This window comes from Entelurus aequoreus, linkage group LG13 (assembly GCF_033978785.1).
Source record: "Entelurus aequoreus isolate RoL-2023_Sb linkage group LG13, RoL_Eaeq_v1.1, whole genome shotgun sequence".
NCBI classification, from domain to species: domain Eukaryota; kingdom Metazoa; phylum Chordata; class Actinopteri; order Syngnathiformes; family Syngnathidae; genus Entelurus; species Entelurus aequoreus.
In genome coordinates, this window is record NC_084743.1 from 58,419,154 (window position 1) to 58,441,354 (window position 22,201).

The following is a 22,201-nucleotide window of genomic DNA, read 5'->3' on the forward strand; positions in this document are numbered from 1 at the left end:
GCCGTGTTACAGGCACCGTTCGGACACAATTAAGGTATGTAAATAAACATTTACAGAATCTTTCTGCGTAAATAACTCATTTCACAACGTATATATCTGCGGCTCATAGTCCGGTGCTACTTATAAATGGAAAAATACTTTTTTTCTTAAATTTAGTGGGTGCGGCTTATACACCGGTGCACTTTATGAACCGGAAAATACGGTACATTAACTTTTGTCACAGTAATTGCAAAAAAAATGTTAACGACCTTCAGAATATTCTTTTGACTCTATTGTAGACGGCTAGATATGAAAGGACACTTTTACTTCCATTGTACACGATCGAGTAGTCTTGAGCGTGTTTCTGCGTGCCTAAGCATTATTCCCATGGTCTTCAGCAAGGCTTCCACCATGACCACGCCGCATACATACTGAGTTACATCTCCGGGGATCGGGGTGGCCTTCCTATTTGGCGCCTCACAAAGACGAGGCTCTTGATGGCCAGATGTCGGGCGTCGTCTCGGTCTCAAGGCGTTGAAACACGAGCGCCGTAATGAGTAATACTGTGAAGCGCTAACACTGATGGAACGCCGTCAGATTTACCTGCCTGCTCATTTGTCACACCGCGCTGTGTGTTGCGTCGTCAGGAGGACGGCGGGTAGCGCGGCGGTGCTGTGGTTTTGGGCCGGTTAATGTTGTGTACATGTCGGGGGGGGGTTTGGGTTGTGTTCTTCTGTCGAAGGGGTATGATTGAATAAGCTCGGCTTCTTCCTACTCTTTTTCCAGCATGTCAAATTGTGTGCATGTGAGATTTGATACAGTAAAACAACAACAGGAAAGTAAACATGACACTGGAAGTTACTGGTAACCTGTCGTTTATCAATTGGGACAACATAATTCTGCACTGTAATACCAAACCCCAAAGCTGGTGAAGTTGTCACGTTGTGTAAATGGTAAATAAAAACAATGATTTGCAAATCCTTTTCAACTTATATTCAATTGAATAGACTGCAAAGACAAGATTTTTAACGTTGGAACTGGTAAACTTTGTTGTTTTTTGCAAATGTTAGCTCATTTGGAATTTGATGCTGGCAACGTGTTTAGAAAAAGCTGGCACGAGTGGCAAAAAGGACTGAAAAAGTTGAGGAATGCTCATCAAGCGCTCATTTGGAACATCCCACAGGTGAACAGGCTAATTAGGGAACAGGTGGGTGCCATGATTGGGTATAAAAGCAGCTTCCATGAAATGCTCAGTCATTCACAAACAAGGACGGGGCGAGGGTCACCACTTTGTCAACAAATGCCTGAGCAAATTGTTTAAGAACAACATTTCTCAACCAGCTATTGCAAGGAATTTAAGGATTTCACCATCTACGGTCTGTAATATCATCAACAAGTTCAGAGAATTTGGAGAAATCACTGCACGTAAGCGGCAAGCCAAAAACCAACGTGACCTTCGATCCCTCAGGCGGTGCTGCATCAAAAAGCGACATCAGTGTGTAAAGGATATCACCACATGGGCTCAGGAACACTTCAGAAAACCACTGTCAGTAACTACAGTTGGTCGCTACATCTGTAAGTGCAAGTTAAAACTCTACTATGCAAAGCGAACATTTATCAACAACACCCAGAAACGCCGTCGGCTTCGCTGGGCCAAGCTCATCTAAGATGGACTGATGTGTGGTGCATTATGAAGCCTAAAATACCACAACGGAGACCCCGGACTGTTGAACAACTTAAGCTGTACTTCAAGCAAGAATGGGAAATAATTCCACCCGAGAAGCTTCAAAAATGTGTCTCCTCAGTTCCCAAACCTTTACTGAGTGTTGTTAAAAGGAAAGGCCATGTAACACAGTGGTGAACATGCCCCTGTGACAACTTTTTTGCAATGTGTTGCTGCCATTAGATTCTAAGTTAATGATTTTTTGCAAGTTTCTCAGTGTGAACATTAAATATCTTGTCTTTGCAGTCTATTCAATTGAATATAAGTTGAAAATGATTTGAAAATCATTGTATTCTCTTTTTATTTATAATTTACACAACGTGACAAATTCACTGCTTTTTTTTTTAAGAGGGGCTAATTTTTACTCATTTCAAAAGTGGCGCTCGAGAGCCAATTTAAACATTTTCATGTTAAGGGCCTCAAATAGGGCGTCGAAACGTATAGAAGAAAAACCAGACATTTCAATAGGGCCCTTACTATCAGAGTTTGGAGATCGGAATTGGTGGAGCCTGGTTTTCAACGTTTCGTAAACGTTTTTAATTTTTTATTTTGGAGAGACCCAAAATATGAAATTATCAGGACTTTTTGTGCATGTTAAGGCCCTTAAAAGGGCGTCGAAACGTATAAAAGAAAAAACTGAAATTTTATTAGGGCCCTTACTATCAGAGTTTGGTGATCGGAATTGGTGGAGCCCAGTTTTTAACGTTTCGTGGGGATAATTTATTCTCATTTTAAAAGGGAGCCAAGTTTGAAGTTTTTATTTTGGAGAGCCCCAAAATATGAAATTATCAGGACTTTTCGTGCATTTTAAGGGCCTCAAAAGGGCGTTGAAACGTATAGAAGAAAAAAACAGAAATTTTATTAGGGCCCTTACTATCAGAGTTTGGAGATCAGAATTTGTGGAGCCCGTTTTTTAACGTTTCTTTTACATTTTGAAATTTTTATTTTGGAGAACTCCAAAATATGAAATTATCGGGGCTTTTCGTGCATGTTGAGGGCCTCAAAAAGGGCGTCGAAACATATAGAAGAAAAAAACTGCATTTTTTTTTAGGGTCCTTACTATCAGAGTTTGGAGATCGGAATTTGAGGAGCCCGTTTTTTAACGTTTCTTTTACATTTTGAAATTTTTATTTTGGAGAACTCCAAAATATGAAATCATCGGAACTTTTCGTATATGTTAAGGGCCTCAAAAGGGTGTGGAAACATGTAGAAGAAAAACTGAAATTTTATTAGGGCCCTTGCTATCAGAGTTTGGAGATCTAAATTGGTGGAGCCCAGTTTTTTACGTCCCGTGGGGCTCATTTTTTCTCATTTTAAAAGGGAGCCAAGTTTGAAGTTTTTATTGAGGAGAGACCCAAAATATGAAATTATCAGGACTTTTCGTACATGTTAAGGGCCTCAAAAGGGCGTCGAAACGTATAGAAGAAAAAAACTGAAATTTTATTAGGGCCCTTACTATCAGAGTTTGGAGATCAGAATTTGTGGAGGCCGGTTTTTAACATTTCGTTAACGTTTTGAAATGTAAATTTTTGAGAGCCCCAAAATATGAAATTATCGGGACTTTTCGTGCATGTTGAGGGCCTCAAAAAGGGCGTAGAAACATATAGAAGAAAAAAACTGAATTATTTTTAGGGTCCTTACTATCAGAGTTTGGAGATCGGAATTTGAGGAGCCCGTTTTTTAACGTTTCTTTTACATTTTGAAATTTTTATTTTGGAGAACTCCAAAATATGAAATTATCAGAACTTTTCGTATATGTTAAGGGCCTCAAAAGGGTGTGGAAACATGTAGAAGAAAAAAAGGAAATTTTATCAGGGCCCTTGCTATCAGAGTTTGGAGATCTAAATTGGTGGAGCCCGGTTTTTTACGTCCCGTGGGGCTCATTTTTTCTCATTTTAAAAGGGAGCCAAGTTTGAAGTTTTTATTGAGGAGAGACCCAAAATATGAAACTATCAGGATTTTTCGTACATGTTAAGGGCCTCAAAAAGGGCGTCGACTCAAAAAGGGCGTCGAAACGTATAGAAGAAAAAACAGACATTTCAATAGGGCCCTTACTATCAGAGTTTGGAGATCGGAATTTGTGGAGACCAGTTTTTTACATTCCGTGGGGCTAATTTTTTGTAATTTTAAAAGGGAGCCAACTTTGTAAATGTTTATTTTGGAGAGCCCCAAAATATGACAATATCGGGACTTTTCATGCCTGTTAAGGGCCTCAAAAAGGCGTCGAAACATATTGAAGAAAAAAACTGAAATTTTATTAGGGCTTTTACTATCAGAGTTTGGAGATCGGAATTTGTGGAGCCCTGTTTTTAATGTTTCGTTAACGTTTTGAAATTGTTATTTTGGAGAGCCCCAAAATATGAAATTTTCGGAACTTTTTCGTGCATGTTAAGGGCCTCAAAAGGGCGTCGAAACGTATAGAAGAAAAAAATGAAATTTTATCAGGGCCCTTACCATCAGAGTTTGGAGATCAGAATTTGTAGAGCCCGGTTTTTAACGTTTCATTAACGTTTTGACATTTTTATTTTGGAGAGCCCCAAAATATTGAATTATCGGGACTTTTTGTGCATGTCAAGGGCCTCAAAAGGGCGTCGAAACGTATAGAAGAAAAAAATGAAATTTTATTAGGGCCCTTACTATCAGAGTTTGGAGATCAGAATTTGTGGAGCCCGGTTTTAAACGTTTTGTTAACGTTTAGACATTTTTATTTAGGAGAGCCCCAAAGTATGAAATTATCTGGACTTTTCGTGCATGTTGAGGGCCTCAAAAGGGCGTCGAAACGTATAGTAGAAAAAACAGAAATTTTATTAGGGCCCTTACTATCAGAGTTTGGAGATCGGAATTTGTGGAGCCCGTTTTTTAACGTTTCATTACCGCTTTGAAATTTTTATTTTGGAGAGCCCCAAAATATGAAATCATCAGGACATTTCGTGCATGTTAAGGGCCTCAAGAAGGGCGTCAAAACGTATAGAAGAAAAACCAGACAATTCAATAGGGCCCTTACTATCAGATTTTGGAGTTAGAGAAGGAAGTGCTCAACGAGGCCGTGAGTTAGACCCAGGAAGAGCCACATTTGTTACCTGTTGAGATACTGTCACTGAAGCATTGTAAGAAAACACTTTATTTAGCCAGAGTGACTCTCCAATGGCGGGGGCTGACAGCAATTAAACGGCATTAAAGCAGCAGCCGTCGGATCTCCGTCAGGGCGCACAAAGGCCAGCGTCGGTGTGTTAGGGAGCGGCTGCAAGGCCAGGTTGACTGTCAGTGGGTGAGCGCATGTAACACTAATTAAGACACCCGGGTCTTCGGGGGGCACGACTTCTCAGTTTGCTCGCATGCTTGGGTTATTAGGCTAATTAGAATATTACTCACCTGCTTGAGAACGGAGGTCTGCCAGGGTTTAATCCAATAGTCAACATCCATTGTCCGTCTCAAAATCCTTCTTCATCTTTAAGAGTCAAATCAAGTCTCTTGAAGTTCGAATTGTGCGGGTCAAAGTTAGAATCCACCCGTTCTTTGCGATTATACAGTTTATAGTGAATAAGCACGATTACCCAGAATCCACCTGTGCTGAGCATTTGTAGATCCAAGTCTGTTCTTTCCCATCCTTCTCCGTGGTCCGGTCGAGAATGTGTTCCTTTGAGCGTCGCATCCGTTTTGCGTCAGAGCACATCCGTATGGTTTCTCACAGTCTTTCAAAAAAACCATCCATCACGGCACGCGGAATCGACCGTGACACGTGTTTTGGCCGAGAAGAAAAATTAAAAAAAAAGCAGGATTTAATGAGTGTTAAACGGGGTTCCATTAAAAGTGATTAAGATGATTCCGCTGACAGCTGGATCCGGCAGGAACCGGCCAATCACCGTCGCCGAGTAATCCCATCCAGGAAGGAGAAGTGTGATAAGTCGATGAGCGGGAACCAGACGGGGACAAAATGACGGGTGGAGAAAAGAAGACAAACAGTAGAAAGGCGTCTTCTTCGTCCTCGTTTTTGGGCGTGGCGCCTACGCTGTTGATGTCCGCACTCCGCTTTCAGGAAACCTCACGGTCCTGGACAGGGCAGAAGGAAAAAACACATTTGAACGTTTCGAGTGAGGACTCGCCAGGGAAGACGGGAATCGATTGGGGGAAAAAAAAAGGCCGAAGTACGGGGGTTCGAAGAGACCCGGACGGGTTCGGACATTTCCGATCGATCACCACGTGGGTGGAACACGGTGAGCGTGGTGGAGCTGAAGGTCGGAGTTTGGGATGAAGGAATTCAGGCGAATTTCGGCTGTCAAAGTGCGATTAATCTCGAAACAATATCGCCTTAATCATGTAGGGATGTAAAGGTCAGAAAATCACTAATGTTAGTTACTTGTTTATTTACCAAAAAAGTAACTGAATTACTGACGGAATTGCTCTTTAATAAATGTAGTTGATTACCAGGGAAAGTAAATAATGCGTTACTTTAAAAAAATAATAATACAAATAAAAATTCAAGTATCTGGCATATGCCGAGCGACGTTGTCGAGGGTTTCAACTGAGTTTTTCTTAGCGTTGGCTTACTAAAAAGTTTAAATGTCATTTCGTATCTTTTTGTCAACAAACGGTGTATTGTTTGGATGGCAAGTTTGTCACTTCAATCATTGATTTGTTGTTCTTTATTCCAATTATGTACATGTTGTTTTCTTCTGGGTCACAGTATGATGTTATTAATAATAATAATAGACTTTATTTGTAAAACGTACTTTACATTGAGTAAACAACCTCAAAGTGCTACAGTGTATTAAAAAAATAAAAAGATAATTAAATAAAAAAATAAATAAAAAATAGTACAGCCTAATAGCTAGAACTAGTATGCATATATCTAAAAAAAAAAAGGCTTTTTTTTTAAAAAGAAGGGTTTTTAAGACTTTTTTAAAAGCATCCACAGTCTGTGGTGCCCTCAGGTGGTCAGGGAGAGCGTTCCACAGACTGGGAGCGGCGGAGCAGAAAGCCCGGTCTCCCGTTGTTCGTAGCTTTGTCCTCGGAGGTTGGAGGAGGTTAGCCTGTCCGGAGCGGACATGTTGCCTCTTCCTGTTTGATATCAAGTTCATTTTAGTCCATTACTTTTAAAAAGTAATTAATGATAGTTAATTGATAATTGACCAAAAAAGGAATTGAATTACTAACAAAATTGCTCTTTAATAAATGTAGTTGATTACCAGGGAAAGTAAATAATGCGTTACTTAAAAAAATAAATAATAAAAATAAAAATTCAAGTATCTGGCATATGCCGAGCGACGTTATCGAGGGTTTCAACTGAGTTTTTGTTAGCTTTGGCTTACTAAAGAGTTTGAATGTCATTTTGTATCTTTTTGTCAACAAACGGTGTATTGTTTGGATGGCAAGTTTGTCACTTCAACCATTGATTTGTTGTTCTTTATTCCAATTATGTACGTGTTGTTTTCTTCAGGGTAACAGTATGATGTTAATAATAATAATAATATATTTTATTTGTAAAAAGCACTTTACATTGAGTGAACAACCTCAAAATGCTAGTGTATTAAAAATTTTAAAAAGATAATTTAAAAAAAAATTAAATAAAAACTAGAATAGCCTAATAGCTAGAAGTAGAATGCATATATGTATCTAACAAAACAGGCTTTTTTAAAAAGAAAAGTTTTTAAGCCTTTTTTAAAAGCATCCACAGTCTGTGGTTCCCTCAGGTGGTCAGGGAGAGCGTTCTACAGACTGGGAGCGGCGAAGCAGAAAGCCCGGTCTCCCATTGTTCGTAGCTTTGTCCTCTGAGGTTGGAGGAGCCTGTCCGGAGCGGACATCATTTTAGTCCATTACTTTTAAAAATGTATTAATAATAATAATAATAATAATTATACCTGGGATTTATATAGCGCTTTTCTAAGTACCCAAAGTCGCTTTACATGTTAAAAAGCCATAATTCATTCACACCTGGTGGTGGTAAGCTACTTTTGTAGCCACAGCTGCCCTGGGGTAGACTGACGGAAGCGTACTAGTTAATCGTTAATTGACCAAAAAAGTAATTGAATTACTAACGAAATTGCTATTTGATAAATGGAATTGATTACCAGGAAAAGTAAATAATACGTTACTTTAAAAAAAACTAACAAAAAAAAAAAATCAAGGTTCGAGGGTTTCAACTGAGTTGTTTTTTTTAGTTTTAGCAGTTAGCAGCAGCAGTTTGTCGGCTGTGACGCTATCTCTTTTGAATCTTGTCCCCAGATTGTGTTACCTATGCTTAATAAAGAGTTTGAATGTCATGTCGTATCTTTTTGTCAACAAACGGTGTATTGTTTGGATGGCAAGTTTGTCACTTCAATCATTGATTTGTTGTTCTTTATTCCAATTATGTAGGTGTTGTTTTCTTCTGTGTCACAGTGTGATGTTTCCTTTTCCTATTTGATATCAAGTTCATTTTAGTCCATTACTTTTAAAAAAGTAATTAATGATAGTTAATTGTTAATTGACCAAAAAAGTAATCGAATTACTAAAAAAATTGCTCTTTAATAAATGTAATTGATTACCAGGAAAAGTAAATAATATGGTACTTAAAAAAATCAAATTAAAATAAAAACTTCAAATATCTTGCATATGCAGTTGATACGTTTCATATAGTGCTTTTAAAAGGCGGGGCCTGTTGCCTAGTGACGTTATCGAGGGGTTTCAACTGAGTTATTTTTGTTAGCTTTAGCAGTTAGCAGCCGAACAAAGCCTTCTAATTAGTCTGCTGACATATGCAGTAACATATTGTGTCATTTCTCATTCTATTATTTTGTCAAAATTATGAAGGGACAAGCGGTAGAAAGTGGATTATTAATCCACTTTTTTAATCCACAGTTGTGGATGATACCACAAATGTGGGTATCAATCCGATACCAAGTAGTTACAGGATCATACATAGGTCATATTTAAAGTCCTCATGTGTCCAGGGACGTATTTCCTGACTTTATAAACATAATGTGATTTTTTTTAAAAGGAAAAAAAAATTGTGATGCTAAAAAATATCGATGTAATCATTGTAGTATGGACTAGATACGCTGTTGTACTTGGTATCATTACAGTGGCTGTTAGATAGCATTTGTTTACATTGAGGAGCACGAGATTGCTGTTAGCGGTGAGCTATTGTATCCTCCTACAGTGTGTTTAGCTATTCCTCGTCCTGCAGGGACGATACTTGTAAGAAACTCACTTTATTTGTTACCATGGAGGCGAGGATTAGTGATTCAGAAGAAGCTAAAACACTGGCGACTGCGGATGAACGTTAGCCGCTAGCTAGCTAGATAGCCATGTTTAAAGCGCCTCTTGTAGAGGTGCGTTTTAGTGTTTTAGATTCACCTTTATCTTTAGTTTTTAAGCCAAAATGCGTTCGTTCTACCTTTTCTGTCTTCACACCGTGTCTGCTTGTAAGTACTCTGTGATTGTGCGCTGCCGAACATGTTCCTCCGCTCGTAAAACCAGCAATGTCACGACGGCATGCCGTCAGGCCTGATAAAGAAAAAACAGGTACTTTTCAGAGGCGGTATAGTACCGATTATGATTCATTAGTATCGCGGTACTTTACTAGTCATGCCTGATAATAAAAAAACCAGGTACTTTTCAGAGGTGGTATAGTACCGATTATGATTCATTAGTATCACGGTACTTTACTAGTACCGGTATACCGTACAACCCTAGTGTGTACTCATTTTTTGTGTGTTTTAAGTCCCTAATCAGAAAGGCTGTCTACTCACATGTGACTTTTGAGCGTGTCCTGGCCTAGTATGTCGTTATATGTAATCTGCTATCGAGTTTATTTTTTTCTCACTATAGACTGGAACCCCCCCACTCCCGATCGGAGCCCAGTCTGAGATCGACTGTTTTTTGCATCTACCTTTTTCCCAGCCTTTTTCCGGGTTGCCCACCAGCGTTCCTTTACGATGCGTGTGTGACCCACCCATAATGTATCACATTTTTGTGTTGATTTATTTATTTTATTTTGTGGTTTTGAATTTGTTTTTGGAGCTGTCATTCCACATTTATCAGTATTCACCTTGGTCAGTAGGGGGCAGTAGAGCGTTTCTTCCTAATTGAATGCTTTTACCTGCAGACCGGAAGCTTCTTGTCATTCTAAAGAGAGCGACCAGTCTGTAAACAGCTTTTTCCTCCTGTTTAACAGGACATTATTATCTGACTGCTTGTCCTGGCTACCTGGGACCTGCAACAGATATTTGGGGGCTCGTCCGGGATCGGCAACGCCATTGATGAATTGACGGTTGCTGATCCAGTGATATATATGAACCCGAAGGCCAGAATGACTGCACGTTACTGAAGTGAGGTGGCGTGTCTGCGGTGTGGCTTCAACGGGTTTGTGCCGAAAACCAAGTCCGGTCGTACTTGTGCAACGACAATAAAAATCCATCCTCCCAAAAAAATGTCAATTCTTCTGATATGCCGGCGTAAAGGAGGGATGGAAGTGTAATATCTGGTAGATGGATGAAGCTGTCCGCTTCCCCCGGCAGGTTATTGCAACATAGGTGATTTTAAACGTGTCCATTTGTCAGGAGAGCATTCCTAATTGCATTTGTCAGGAGGAATATTTCTTGAAAGCGCTCGTGCTTTTAGCGTGGGTTAAAGAACGAGGCAGTGTAATTACGGCGACCGTATCCATCCATCACAACCTCCGCGCGTCCCCGGCCGACTCGGGCGCCGCCAATTCATTTTATTTGGCCCTCAAATGCCTTTATGTATCAATAAAGTACTGTAACTTTTCTTACTAAATGTATTCTTTCTTTCTATTTTGGGAGAAATGTAATGCAAATTATGTTAAACTTAAATATTAATATTGATCCTATATTTTTGCATAATATGACAATATCGGGACTTTTCATGCATGTTAAGGGCCTCAAAAAGGCGTCTTAACGTATAGAAGAAAAACACGAAATTTTATTAGGGCCCTTACTATCTGAATTTGTGGAGCCCAGTTTTTAACATTTCGTTGGGCTCATTTTTTTAAATTTTTAAAAGGGAGCCAATTTTGAAATTTTTATTTTGGAGAGCCCCACAATTTGAAATTAGCAGGACTTTTCGTGCATGTTAAAGGCCTCGAAAAGGTGTCGAAACGTACAGAACAAAAAACTGAAATTTTATTAGGGCCCTTACTATCAGAGTTTGGAGATCGGAATTTGCGGAGCCCGGTTTTTAACGTTTCGTTAACGTTTTGACATTTTTATTTTGGAGAGACCCAAAATATGAAATTGTCAGGACTTTTCGTGCATGTTAAGGGCCTCAAAAGGGCGTCGAAACGTATACAATTAAAAACTGAAATTGTATGAGTTTGGAGTTCTGAATTGGTGGAGCCCAGTTTTTTACGTTTCGTGGGGCTCATTTGTTCTCATTTTAAAAGGAAGCCATGTTTGTAGTTTTTATTTTGGAGAGCCCCAAAATATGACAATATCGGGACTTTTCGTGCATGTTAAGGGCCTCAAAAGGGCGTCGAAACGTATAGAAGAAAAACATGAAATTTTATTAGGGCCCTTACTATCTGAATTTGTGGAGCCCAGTTTTTAACGTTTCGTTGGGCTGATTTTTTCTAATTTTAAAAGGGAGCCAATTTTGAATTTTTTATTTTGGAGAGCCCCAAAATATGAAATTATCGGTACTTTTCGTGCATGTTAAGGCCCTCGAAAAGGTGTCGAAACGTATAGAACAAAAAACTGAAATTTTATTAGGGCCCTTACTATCAGAGTTTGGAGATCGGAATTTGCGGAGCCCGGTTTTTAACGTTTCGTTAACGTTTTGACATTTTTATTTTGGAGAGACCCAAAATATGAAATTGTCAGGACTTTTCGTGCATGTTAAGGGCCTCAAAAGGGCGTCGAAACGTGTAAAATTAAAAACTGAAATTTTATGAGTTTGGAGTTCTAAATTGGTGGAGCCCAGTTTTTACGTTTCGTGGGGCTCATTTTTTCTCATTTTAAAAGGAAGCCAAGTTTGTTGTTTTTATTTTGGAGAGCCCCAAAATATGACAATATCGTGACTTTTCGTGCATGTTAAGGGCCTCAAAAGGGCGTCGAAACGTATAGAAGAAAAACATGACATTTTATTAGGGCCCTTACTATCTGAATTTGTGGAGCCCAGTTTTTAACGTTTCGTTGGGCTGATTTTTTCTCATTTTAAAAGGGAGCCAATTTCGAATTTTTTATTTTGGAGAGCCCCAAAATATGAAATTATCAGGACTTTTCGTGCATGTTAAGGCCTTAGAAAAGGTGTCGAAACGTATAGAACAAAAAACTAAAATTTTATTAGGGCCCTTACTATCAGAGTTTGGAGATCGGAATTTGCGGAGCCCGGTTTTTAACGTTTCGTTAACGTTTTGGCATTTTTATTTTGGAGAGACCCAAAATATGAAATTTTCAGGACTTTCCGTGCATGTTAAGGGCCTCAAAAGGGCATCGAAATGTATAAAATTAAAAACTGAAATTTTACGAGTTTGGAGTTCTGAATTGGTGGAGCCCAGTTTTTTACGTTTCGTGGGGCTCATTTTTTCCTCATTTTAAAAGGAAGCCAAGTTTGTAGTTTTTATTTTGGAGAGCCCCAAAATATGACAATATCGGGACTTTCCGTGCATGTTAAGGGCCTCAAAAGGGCGTCGAAACGTATAGAAGAAAAAAATGAAATTTTATTAGGGCCCTTACTATCTGAATTTGTGGAGCCCAGTTGTTAACGTTTCGTTGGGCTGATTTTTTTCTAATTTTAAAAGGGAGCCTATTTTGAATTTTTTATTTTGGAGAGCCCCAAAATATGAAATTATCGGGACTTTTCGTGCATGTTAAAGCCCTTGAAAAGGTGTCGAAACGTACAGAACAAAAAACTGAAATTTTATTAGGGCCCTTACTATCAGAGTTTGGAGATCGGAATTTGCGGAGCCCGGTTTTTAACGTTTCGTTAACGTTTTGACATTTTTATTTTGGAGAGACCCAAAATATGAAATTGTCAGGACTTTTCGTGCATGTTAAGGGCCTCAAAAGGGCGTCGAAACGTATACAATTAAAAACTGAAATTTTACGAGTTTGGAGTTCTGAATTGGTGGACACCAGTTTTTTACGTTTCGTGGTGCTCATTTTTTCTCATTTTAAAAGGAAGCCAAGTTTGTAGTTTTTATTTTGGAGAGCCCCAAAATATGACAATATCGGGACTTTTCGTGCATGTTAAGGGCCTCAAAAGGGCGTCGAAACGTATAGAAGAAAAACATGAAATTTTATTAGGGCCCTTACTATCTGAATTTGTGGAGCCCAGTTGTTAACGTTTCGTTGGGCTGATTTTTTTCTAATTTTAAAAGGGAGCCTATTTTGAATTTTTTATTTTGGAGAGCCCCAAAATATGAAATTATCGGGACTTTTCGTGCATGTTAAAGCCCTTGAAAAGGTGTCGAAACGTACAGAACAAAAAACTGAAATTTTATTAGGGCCCTTACTATCAGAGTTTGGAGATCGGAATTTGCGGAGCCCGGTTTTTAACGTTTCGTTAACGTTTTGACATTTTTATTTTGGAGAGACCCAAAATATGAAATTGTCAGGACTTTTCGTGCATGTTAAGGGCCTCAAAAGGGCGTCGAAACGTATACAATTAAAAACTGAAATTTTACGAGTTTGGAGTTCTGAATTGGTGGAGACCAGTTTTTTACGTTTCGTGGTGCTCATTTTTTCTCATTTTAAAAGGAAGCCAAGTTTGTAGTTTTTATTTTGGAGAGCCCCAAAATATGACAATATCGGGACTTTTCGTGCATGTTAAGGGCCTCAAAAGGGCGTCGAAACGTATAGAAGAAAAACATGAAATTTTATTAGGGCCCTTACTATCTGAATTTGTGGAGCCCAGTTATTAACGTTTCGTTGGGCTGATTTTTTCTCATTTTAAAAGGGAGCCAATTTTGAATTTTTTATTTTGGAGAGCCCCAAAATATGAAATTATCGGGACTTTTCGTGCATGTTAAGGGCCTCAAAAGGGCGTCGAAACGTACAGAACAAAAAACTTAAATTTTATTAGGGCCCCTACTATCAGAGTTTGGAGATCGGAATTTGTGGAGCTCGGTTTTTAACGTTTCGTTAAGGGCCTCAAAAGGGCGTCAAAATGTATAAAATAAAATAATTTTTTTTTATTAGGGCCCTTACTATCTGAATTTGTGGAACCCAGTTTTTAACGTTTCGTTGGGCTCATTTTTTCAAATTTTAAAAGGGAGCCATTTTTTAAATGTTATTTTAGGGAGCCCCAAATATGACAATATCGGTACTTTGCGTGCATGTTAAGGGCCTCAATAGGGCGTTGAAATGTATAGAATTAAAAACTGAAATTTTATTAGGGCCCTTACTATCACAGTTTGGAGATCTGAATTGGTGGAGCCCAGTATTTTATGTTTCGTGGGGCTCATTTTTTGTCATTTTAAAAGGGAGTCAAGCTTGTACTTTTTATTTTGGAGAGCCCCAAAATATGACAATATCGGGACTTTTCGTGCATGTTAAGGGCCTCAATAGGGCGTTGAAATGTATAGAATTAAAAACTAAAATTTTATTAGGGCCCTTACTATCAGAGTTTGGAGATCGGAATTTGTGGAGCCCGGTTTTTAACGTTTCGTTAACGTTTTGACATTTTTATTTTGGATAGCCCCAAAATATGAAAATGTCAGGACTTTTCATGCATGTTAAGGGCCTCAAAAGGGCGTCAAAATGTAAAAAAGAAAAAGAAAAAAATGTATTAGGGCCCTTACTATCTGAATTTGTGGAGCCCAGTTTTTAACGTTTCGTTGGGCTAATTTTTTCAAATTTTAAAAGGGAGCCATTTTTGAAATGTTATTTCAGGGAGCCCCAAATATGACAATATCGGTACTTTTCGTGCATGCTAGGGGCCTCGAAAAAGCGTCGAAACGTATAGAACAAAAAACTGAAATTTTATTAGGGCCCTTACTATCAGAGTTTGGAGATCGGAATTTGTGGAGCCCGGTTTTTAACGTTTCGTTAACGTTTTGATATTTTTATTTTGGATAGCCCCAAAATATGAAATTGTCAGGACTTTTTGTGCATGTTAAGGGCCTCAAAAGGGCGTCAAAACATATAGAATTAAAAACTGACATTTTATTAGGGCCCTTTCTATCAGAGTTTGGAGATCAGAATGTGTTGAGCCCAGTTTTTAACGTCCCCAGCGGAACCGAGTGCGCCTCGCCGCCATCACTCTCACGATGCGATGGAACAAGCGATAACAACAAAGGAGAGGAAGGAGTACGGCAGATTGAAGTGCCAGGATACAGAGACCAGGGCAAATGAAGTGTTGAGGCAAACAATTATGGCCAAGTAGGCGAAGAATGTGGGGAACAGGTGGAAGGTTATGGACACTGCAGCAATGAAATGAATGTGGGAAGACATGGGAAGACTCTCGGGAGGAGAAAGGACCAAATGGAGCATGGACGGGTAAAGAAGGGTATGTCAGGAGAGCATTCCAGGATCCAATCACCTGCTTTCATCTTCTTGTGTTTGTGTTCTCAGGCATTGAGGTGGTCAACACGGTTTACCCTTAAAAGTCAATCAGTCAGTCTGAAAAACAATATTTTAAATAACTATTTTGCACTTAATGTTTTTTTCAACCCAAAAGCTACTACACACCTTCACTTGACCGACTACATCCCTGCATTATTTCTGATTGTGGCTTAAACATTGACATAAGTCATTCATTTTGTCTGTCATTCACAATCCTTATGTAAGACAAGTACACGTGACTTTTTCTTTTTTTATGTATTCTAAATCGTAAATAAATGTTAGTACAAGTCAGCTAACAATGTGAGTCACTCTATTTCGCCTATAAAAGGCTCGAAAAAAACACCAAAACACTCCATAATTAATGTTTTATGTGCATGCTGTAAGTATATCTGTAATTTAGTAACATATAACATAGTATATATACGTGTATATATGTATATATTTGTGTATATATATATATATATATATATATATATATATATATATATATATATATATATATGTATATATATATATATATATATATATATATATACATACAGTATATATACACATACATATATATATATATACATACAGTATATATACACATACGTATATATATATACATATATATATATATATATATATATATATATATATATATATATATATATATATATATATATATATATATATATATATATATATATATATAACTACATACAGTATATATATATATATATATATATATATATATATATATATATATATATATATACTGTATGTAGTTATAAGTTATATATATATATATATATATATATATATATATATATATATATATATATATATATATATATATATATATATATATATATATATATATATATATATATATATATGTATATATATATATGTATGTGTATATATACTGTATGTATATATATATATATGTATGTGTATATATACTGTATGTATATATATATATATATATATATATATATATATATATATATATATATATATATATATATATATATATATATATATATATATATATATATATATATATATATATATATATATATATATATATATGTATATATATATGTATATATATATATATATATATATATATATATATATATATATATATATATATATATATGTATGTGTATATGTATGTGTATATATACTGTATGTAGTTATATATAGTTATATATATATATATATATATATATATATATATATATATATATATATATATATATATATATATATATATATATATATATATATATATATATATATATATATATATATATATATATATATATATATATATATATATATATATATATACATATATATATATGTGTGTATTTGTATATGTATATATTTATGTATATATGTGTATAAATATCGGTGTATTTGTATATGTTGTATATGTATTTGTATATGTATATATGTATGTATATATGTGTATATATTTATATATATATATATATATATATATATATATATATATATATATATATATATATATATATATATATATATATATATATATATATATATATATATATATATATATATATATATATATGTATATATATATATATATATATATATATATATATATATATGTATATATATATATATATATATATTTATGAATATATGAATATATATATATATATATACATATATATATATATATATATATATATATATATATATATATATATATATATATATATATATATACATATATATATATATATATATATATATATATATATATATATATATATATATATATATATATACACATACATACATGTACATACATACACACACACGCATATATATCTATATATATTTGTGTGTGTGCGTGTGTGTGTGTGTGTAACACTCCACAAAGCAAACGATAAGGATAATCTACATTCCACTGCCATTTGGCGGCTGAAGTGGATAGTGTACCCCTAATTCGTCACGTTTAATGTGTCAGCTAAACCGTACACATTGTCATACTATTATTATGCTTTCAGGTCAGTGAACGGTACCGCGTGACACCTCAAAACCTGATCGCATCAAACACAAATGATGTGCAAAAAAAATAAAAACATTTGCAAGATATTTTATCATTACTGAAAGAGATTTAGGACAAAGTTAAAAAAAATAAAGATCTCAATCATTACTCGTTGTAGCCAAAAGATGGTCAGATCCTAAAATCTCTCCGCTCGACAACACGAGGGCGGCCGTCATCTGCTGGCGTAGAAACATGGAGAGACATGGAGAGAGAGAGAAGAAATTTAGCAGCAGGGACAACCAACACGTACGAAACAGTGAACAAGAAGAGGCAATTCCTGAAGGAATTGTGTGTGAATGCTCCAATGCTGAAGTTGAACTGAAATGCTGACAGAATGTAGTATGAATGTAAGGATAGTTGGAATGTTTGAGTTGGAATTTCCAGGAAAAACGGAATTTGGTTTGAAACTTGGGAAAGTGTTAGTTGGATGAGTGTAATGTGTTGATGTTGGAATGGATGGATGGATGGATGGTTAGAATAGGTTGAAACATGTGCGAATTGTGGAAGTTAAAAAAATGGACAATTCATTTTGAATGGGAAAAAATGTCCCTGAAAACTGGGAATTCTTGGAAATCCGTGATTTTTAAATCGTTGAAGTAGAGCACACAATTTTGAGCAGGCTGAATATTTTGGAGTTGGAACGGTTTGAATCGGATGAAAAATGTGGGAATTGGAGAACTTTTAAAAATGTCCCATTCATGTCAATGGGAATTCCATGGAAATTTGGGAATTTCGGGAAAAGCGGCAAATAAGACTTGAATGTTCTGAATGAGTTGAAATGGTTGGTGTTGGAATTTTTCAAATCGGTCGAGAAATGTTGAAGTAGTAACATTTTTAATTGAGAAATGGTATTAAGGAATTCCTGGAATTTTCGGGAAAACTGGGAATTTTTCCAGTTAAAAAACAACTTTGTGTTTTGTCCTGATTAAGAGGAATATTTGGACAATGGAACGGTTAAAGTAGGTTGAAGAATGTGGTAGGAGTAGTCGCCAGAAAAAAGGGTTTGAAAAAAAGAGAATTTTGGGAAATTCCTGGAATTTTTTTTAACTTGGAAAACTGATAGTTTAAAACGAATGTCCAGGATGGTGGAATATGTTGAAGGTTGAATGGTTTGAATCGGTTGAAAAATGTGGAAAAGATGGAAGTTTGAAAAATGGCCTATTCATTTTGAATGGGAAAACTGTCCCGGAAAACCTGGAATTCTGGGAAATCTGGGATTTTTTTTTAATTTTTCAAGGGAAAGCCCGCAATTTCCTATACAGGAATTACGGGCTTGAAGTTAGAACGGTTCGAATCGAATGAAAAATGTGGGAATTGGAGAACTTTTAAAAATGTCCCATTCATGTCAATGGGAATTTCATGGAAATTTGGGAATTTTGGGAAAAGCGGCAAATTTTTGAAAAATGTTAAAAGACTTGAATGTTGTGAATGAGTTGAAATGGTTGGTATTGGATTTTTTCAAATCGGTCGAGAAATGTTGAAGTAGTATCATTTTTAACTGAGAAATGCTTTTAAGGAATTCCAGGAATTTTCGGGAAAACTGGGAATATTTCCAGTTAAAAAACAAATTTGTGTTTTGTCCTGATTAAGAGGAATGGTTGGGCGGTGGAACGATTAAAGTGGGTTGAAAAATGTGGTAGGAGTAGTCGCCAGAAAAAAGGGTTTGAAATAAAGAAATTCCTGGAATTCCTGGAATTTTTTTCAACTTGGAAAAATTATAGATTAAAAAGAACGTCCAGGATGAGTGAAATATGTTGAAGGTGGAATGGTTAGAATAGGTTGAAAAATTTGGAAATGATGGAAGTTTGAAAAATGGCCAATTCATTTTGAATGGGAAAACCGTCCCGGAAAACCTGTAATTCTGGCAAATCTGGGAATTTTTTTGAATTTTTCAAGGGAAAGCCCGCGATTCCCGAATAGGCTGAACAGTTTGAAGTTGGAACGGTATGAATCGGATGAAACATGTGGGAATTGGAAATCTTTTAAAAATTTCCCATCCATGGAAATTTGGGAATTTCATGGAAATTTGGGAATTTCGGGAAAAGCGTAAATTTTTTGGAAAATGTTAAAAGACTTGAATGTTTTGTATGAGTTGAAATGGTTGGTGTTTGAAATTTTCAAATTGGTCGAGAATTGTAGAAGTAGTAACATTTTTAATTGACAAATGGTACTAAAGAATTCCAGGTATTTTCGGGAAAACGTGGAATTTTTCCAGTTAAAAAACAACTTTGTGTTTTGTCCTGATTAAGAGGAATGTTTGGGCGGTGGAAGTGGGTTGAAAAATGTGGTAGGAGTAGTCGCCAGAACAAAGGGGTTGAAAAAAAGATAATTCAGGGAATTCCTGGAATTTTTTCTAACTTGGAAAAATTATAGTTTTAAAAGAATGTCCAGGATGAGTGGAATATGTTGAAGGTTGAATGGTTAGAATAGGTTGAAAAATGTGGAAAAGATGGAAGTTTAAAAAATGGCCAATTCATTTTGAATGGGAAAACTGTCCCGGAAAACCTGGAATTCTGGGAAATCTGGGAATGTTTTTAAATTTGTCAAGGGAAAGCCCGCAATTCCCGAATAGGCTAAACAGTTTGAAGTTGGAACGGTTCGAATCGAATGAAAAATGTGAGAATTGGAGAACTTTTAAAAATGTCCCATTCATGACAATGGGAATGTCATGGAAATTTGGGAATTTCGGGAAAAGCGGCAGATTTTTGGAACATGTTAAAAGACTTGAATGTTGTGAATGAGTTGAAATGGTTGATATTGGAATTTTTCAAATCGGTCAAGAACTGTTGTAGAAACATTTTTTTTATTGAGAACTTGTATTAAGGAGTTCCAGGAATTTCGGGGAAAACCGGGAATTTTTCATTTAAAAAAACAACTTTATGTTTTGTCCTGATTAAGAGGAATATTTGGACAATGGAAAGGTTAAAGTAGGTTGAAAAATGTGGTAGGAGTAGTCCCCAGAACAAAAGGGTTGAAAAAAAGATAATTCTGTGAATTACTGGAATTTTTTCTAACTTGGAAAAATCATAGTTTTAAACGAATGTCCAGGATGAGTGGAATATGTTGAAGGTAGAATGGTTTGAATAGGTTGAAAAAATGTGGAAATGATGGAAGTTGGAAAAATAGCCAATTCATTTTGAATGGGAAAACTGTCCCGGAAAACCTGGAATTCTGGGAAATCTGGGAATGTTTTTAAATTTGTCAAGGGAAAGCCCGCAATTCCCGAAAAGGCTGAACAGTTTGAAGTTGGAACGGTTCGAATCGAATGAAAAATGTGAGAATTGGAGAACTTTTAAAAATGTCCCATTCATGACAATGGGAATGTCATGGAAATTTGGGAATTTCGGGAAAAGCGGCACATTTTTGGAACATGTTAAAAGACTTGAATGTTGTGAATGAGTTGAAAGGGTTGATATTGGAATTTTTCAAATCGGCCAAGAACTGTTGTAGAAACATTTTTTGTTATTGAGAACTTGTATTAAGGAGTTCCAGGAATTTCGGGGAAAACCGGGAATTTTTCATTTAAAAAAAGAACTATATGTTTTTTCCTGATTAAGAGGAATATTTGGACAATGGAAAGGTTAAAGTAGGTTGAAAAATGTGGTAGGAGTAGTCCCCAGAACAAAAGGGTTGAAAAAAAGAGAATTCTGTGAATTACTGGAATTTGTTCAAACTTGGAAAAATCATAGTTTTAAACGAATGTCCAGGATGAGTGGAATATGTTGAAGGTAGAATGGTTTGAATAGGTTGAAAAATGTGGAAATGAAGGAAGTTTGAAAAATGGCCAAATCATTTTGAATGGGAAAACTGTCCCGGAAAACCTGAAATTCTGGGAAATCTGGGATTTTTTTTTATTTTTCAAGGGTATGCCCGCAATTTCCTATTCGGGAATTTCGGGCTTGAAGTTAGAACGGTTCGAATCGAATGAAAAATGTGAGAATTGGAGAACTTTTAAAAATGTCCCATTCATGTCAATGGGAATTTCATGGAAATTTGGGAATAATAATAATGGTTGGTATTGGATTTTTTCAAATCGGTCGAGAAATGTTGAAGTAGTAACATTTTTAATTGAGAAATGCTTTTAAGGAATTCCAGGAATTTTCGGGAAAACTGGGAATTTTTCCAGTTAAAAAACAACTTTGTGTTTTGTCCTGATTAAGAGGAATGGTTGGGCGGTGGAACGATTAAAGTGGGTTGAAAAATGTGGTAGGTGTAGTCGCCAGAAAAAAGGGTTTGAAAAAAAGAAATTCCTGGAATTCCTGGATTTTTTTTCAACTTGGAAACATGATGGATTAAAACGAACGTCCAGGATGAGTGAAATATGTTGAAGGTGGAATGGTTAGAATAGGTTGAAAAATGTGGAAATGATGGAAGTTTGAAAAATGGCCAATTCATTTTGAATGGGAACTGTCCCGGAAAACCTGGAATTCTGGCAAATCTGGGAATTTTTTTGAATTTTTCAAGGGAAAGCCCGCGATTCCCGAATAGGCTGAACAGTTTGAAATTGGAACGGTTTGAATCGGATGAAACATGTGAATTGGAAATCTTTTAAAAATGTCCCATTCATGGAAATTTGGGAATTTCATGGAAATTTGGGAATTTCATGGAAATTTGGGAATTTCATGGAAATTTGGGAATTTCATGGACATTTGGGAATTTCGGGAAAAGCGTAAATTTTTTGGAAAATGTTAAAAGACTTGAATGTTTTGTATGAGTTGAAATGGTTGGTGTTTGAAATTTTCAAATTGGTCGAGAATTGTTGAAGTAGTAACATTTTTAATTGACAAATGGTACTAAAGAATTCCAGGTATTTTCGGGAAAACGTGGAATTTTTCCAGTTAAAAAACAACTTTGTGTTTTGTCCTGATTAAGAGGAATGTTTGGGCGGTGGAAGTGGGTTGAAAAATGTGGTAGGAGTAGTCGCCA

The 22,201-nt window shown here is 36.0% G+C and overlaps 1 protein-coding gene across 3 annotated transcripts in view; it reads right to left on the reverse strand.

The window, feature by feature from the left end:
* Nucleotides 1-22,201, reverse strand: part of LOC133663925 (leucine-rich repeat and fibronectin type III domain-containing protein 1-like protein) — a 267,967-nt gene that overhangs the window by 235,722 nt on the left and 10,044 nt on the right. For 2 of the 3 annotated variants that reach the window (XR_009828432.1, XR_009828431.1), the window contains exon 2: nt 5,075-5,752. Coding sequence is in view for 1 of the 3 variants with exons in the window: in XM_062068659.1 (XP_061924643.1) it covers nt 5,745-5,752 (8 nt within the window). In the remaining 2 variants the exon portion in view is untranslated. Of the gene's footprint in view, nt 1-4,895; nt 5,753-22,201 lie in introns of those variants that run through there. The other variant, XM_062068659.1, reaches the window with a different exon arrangement.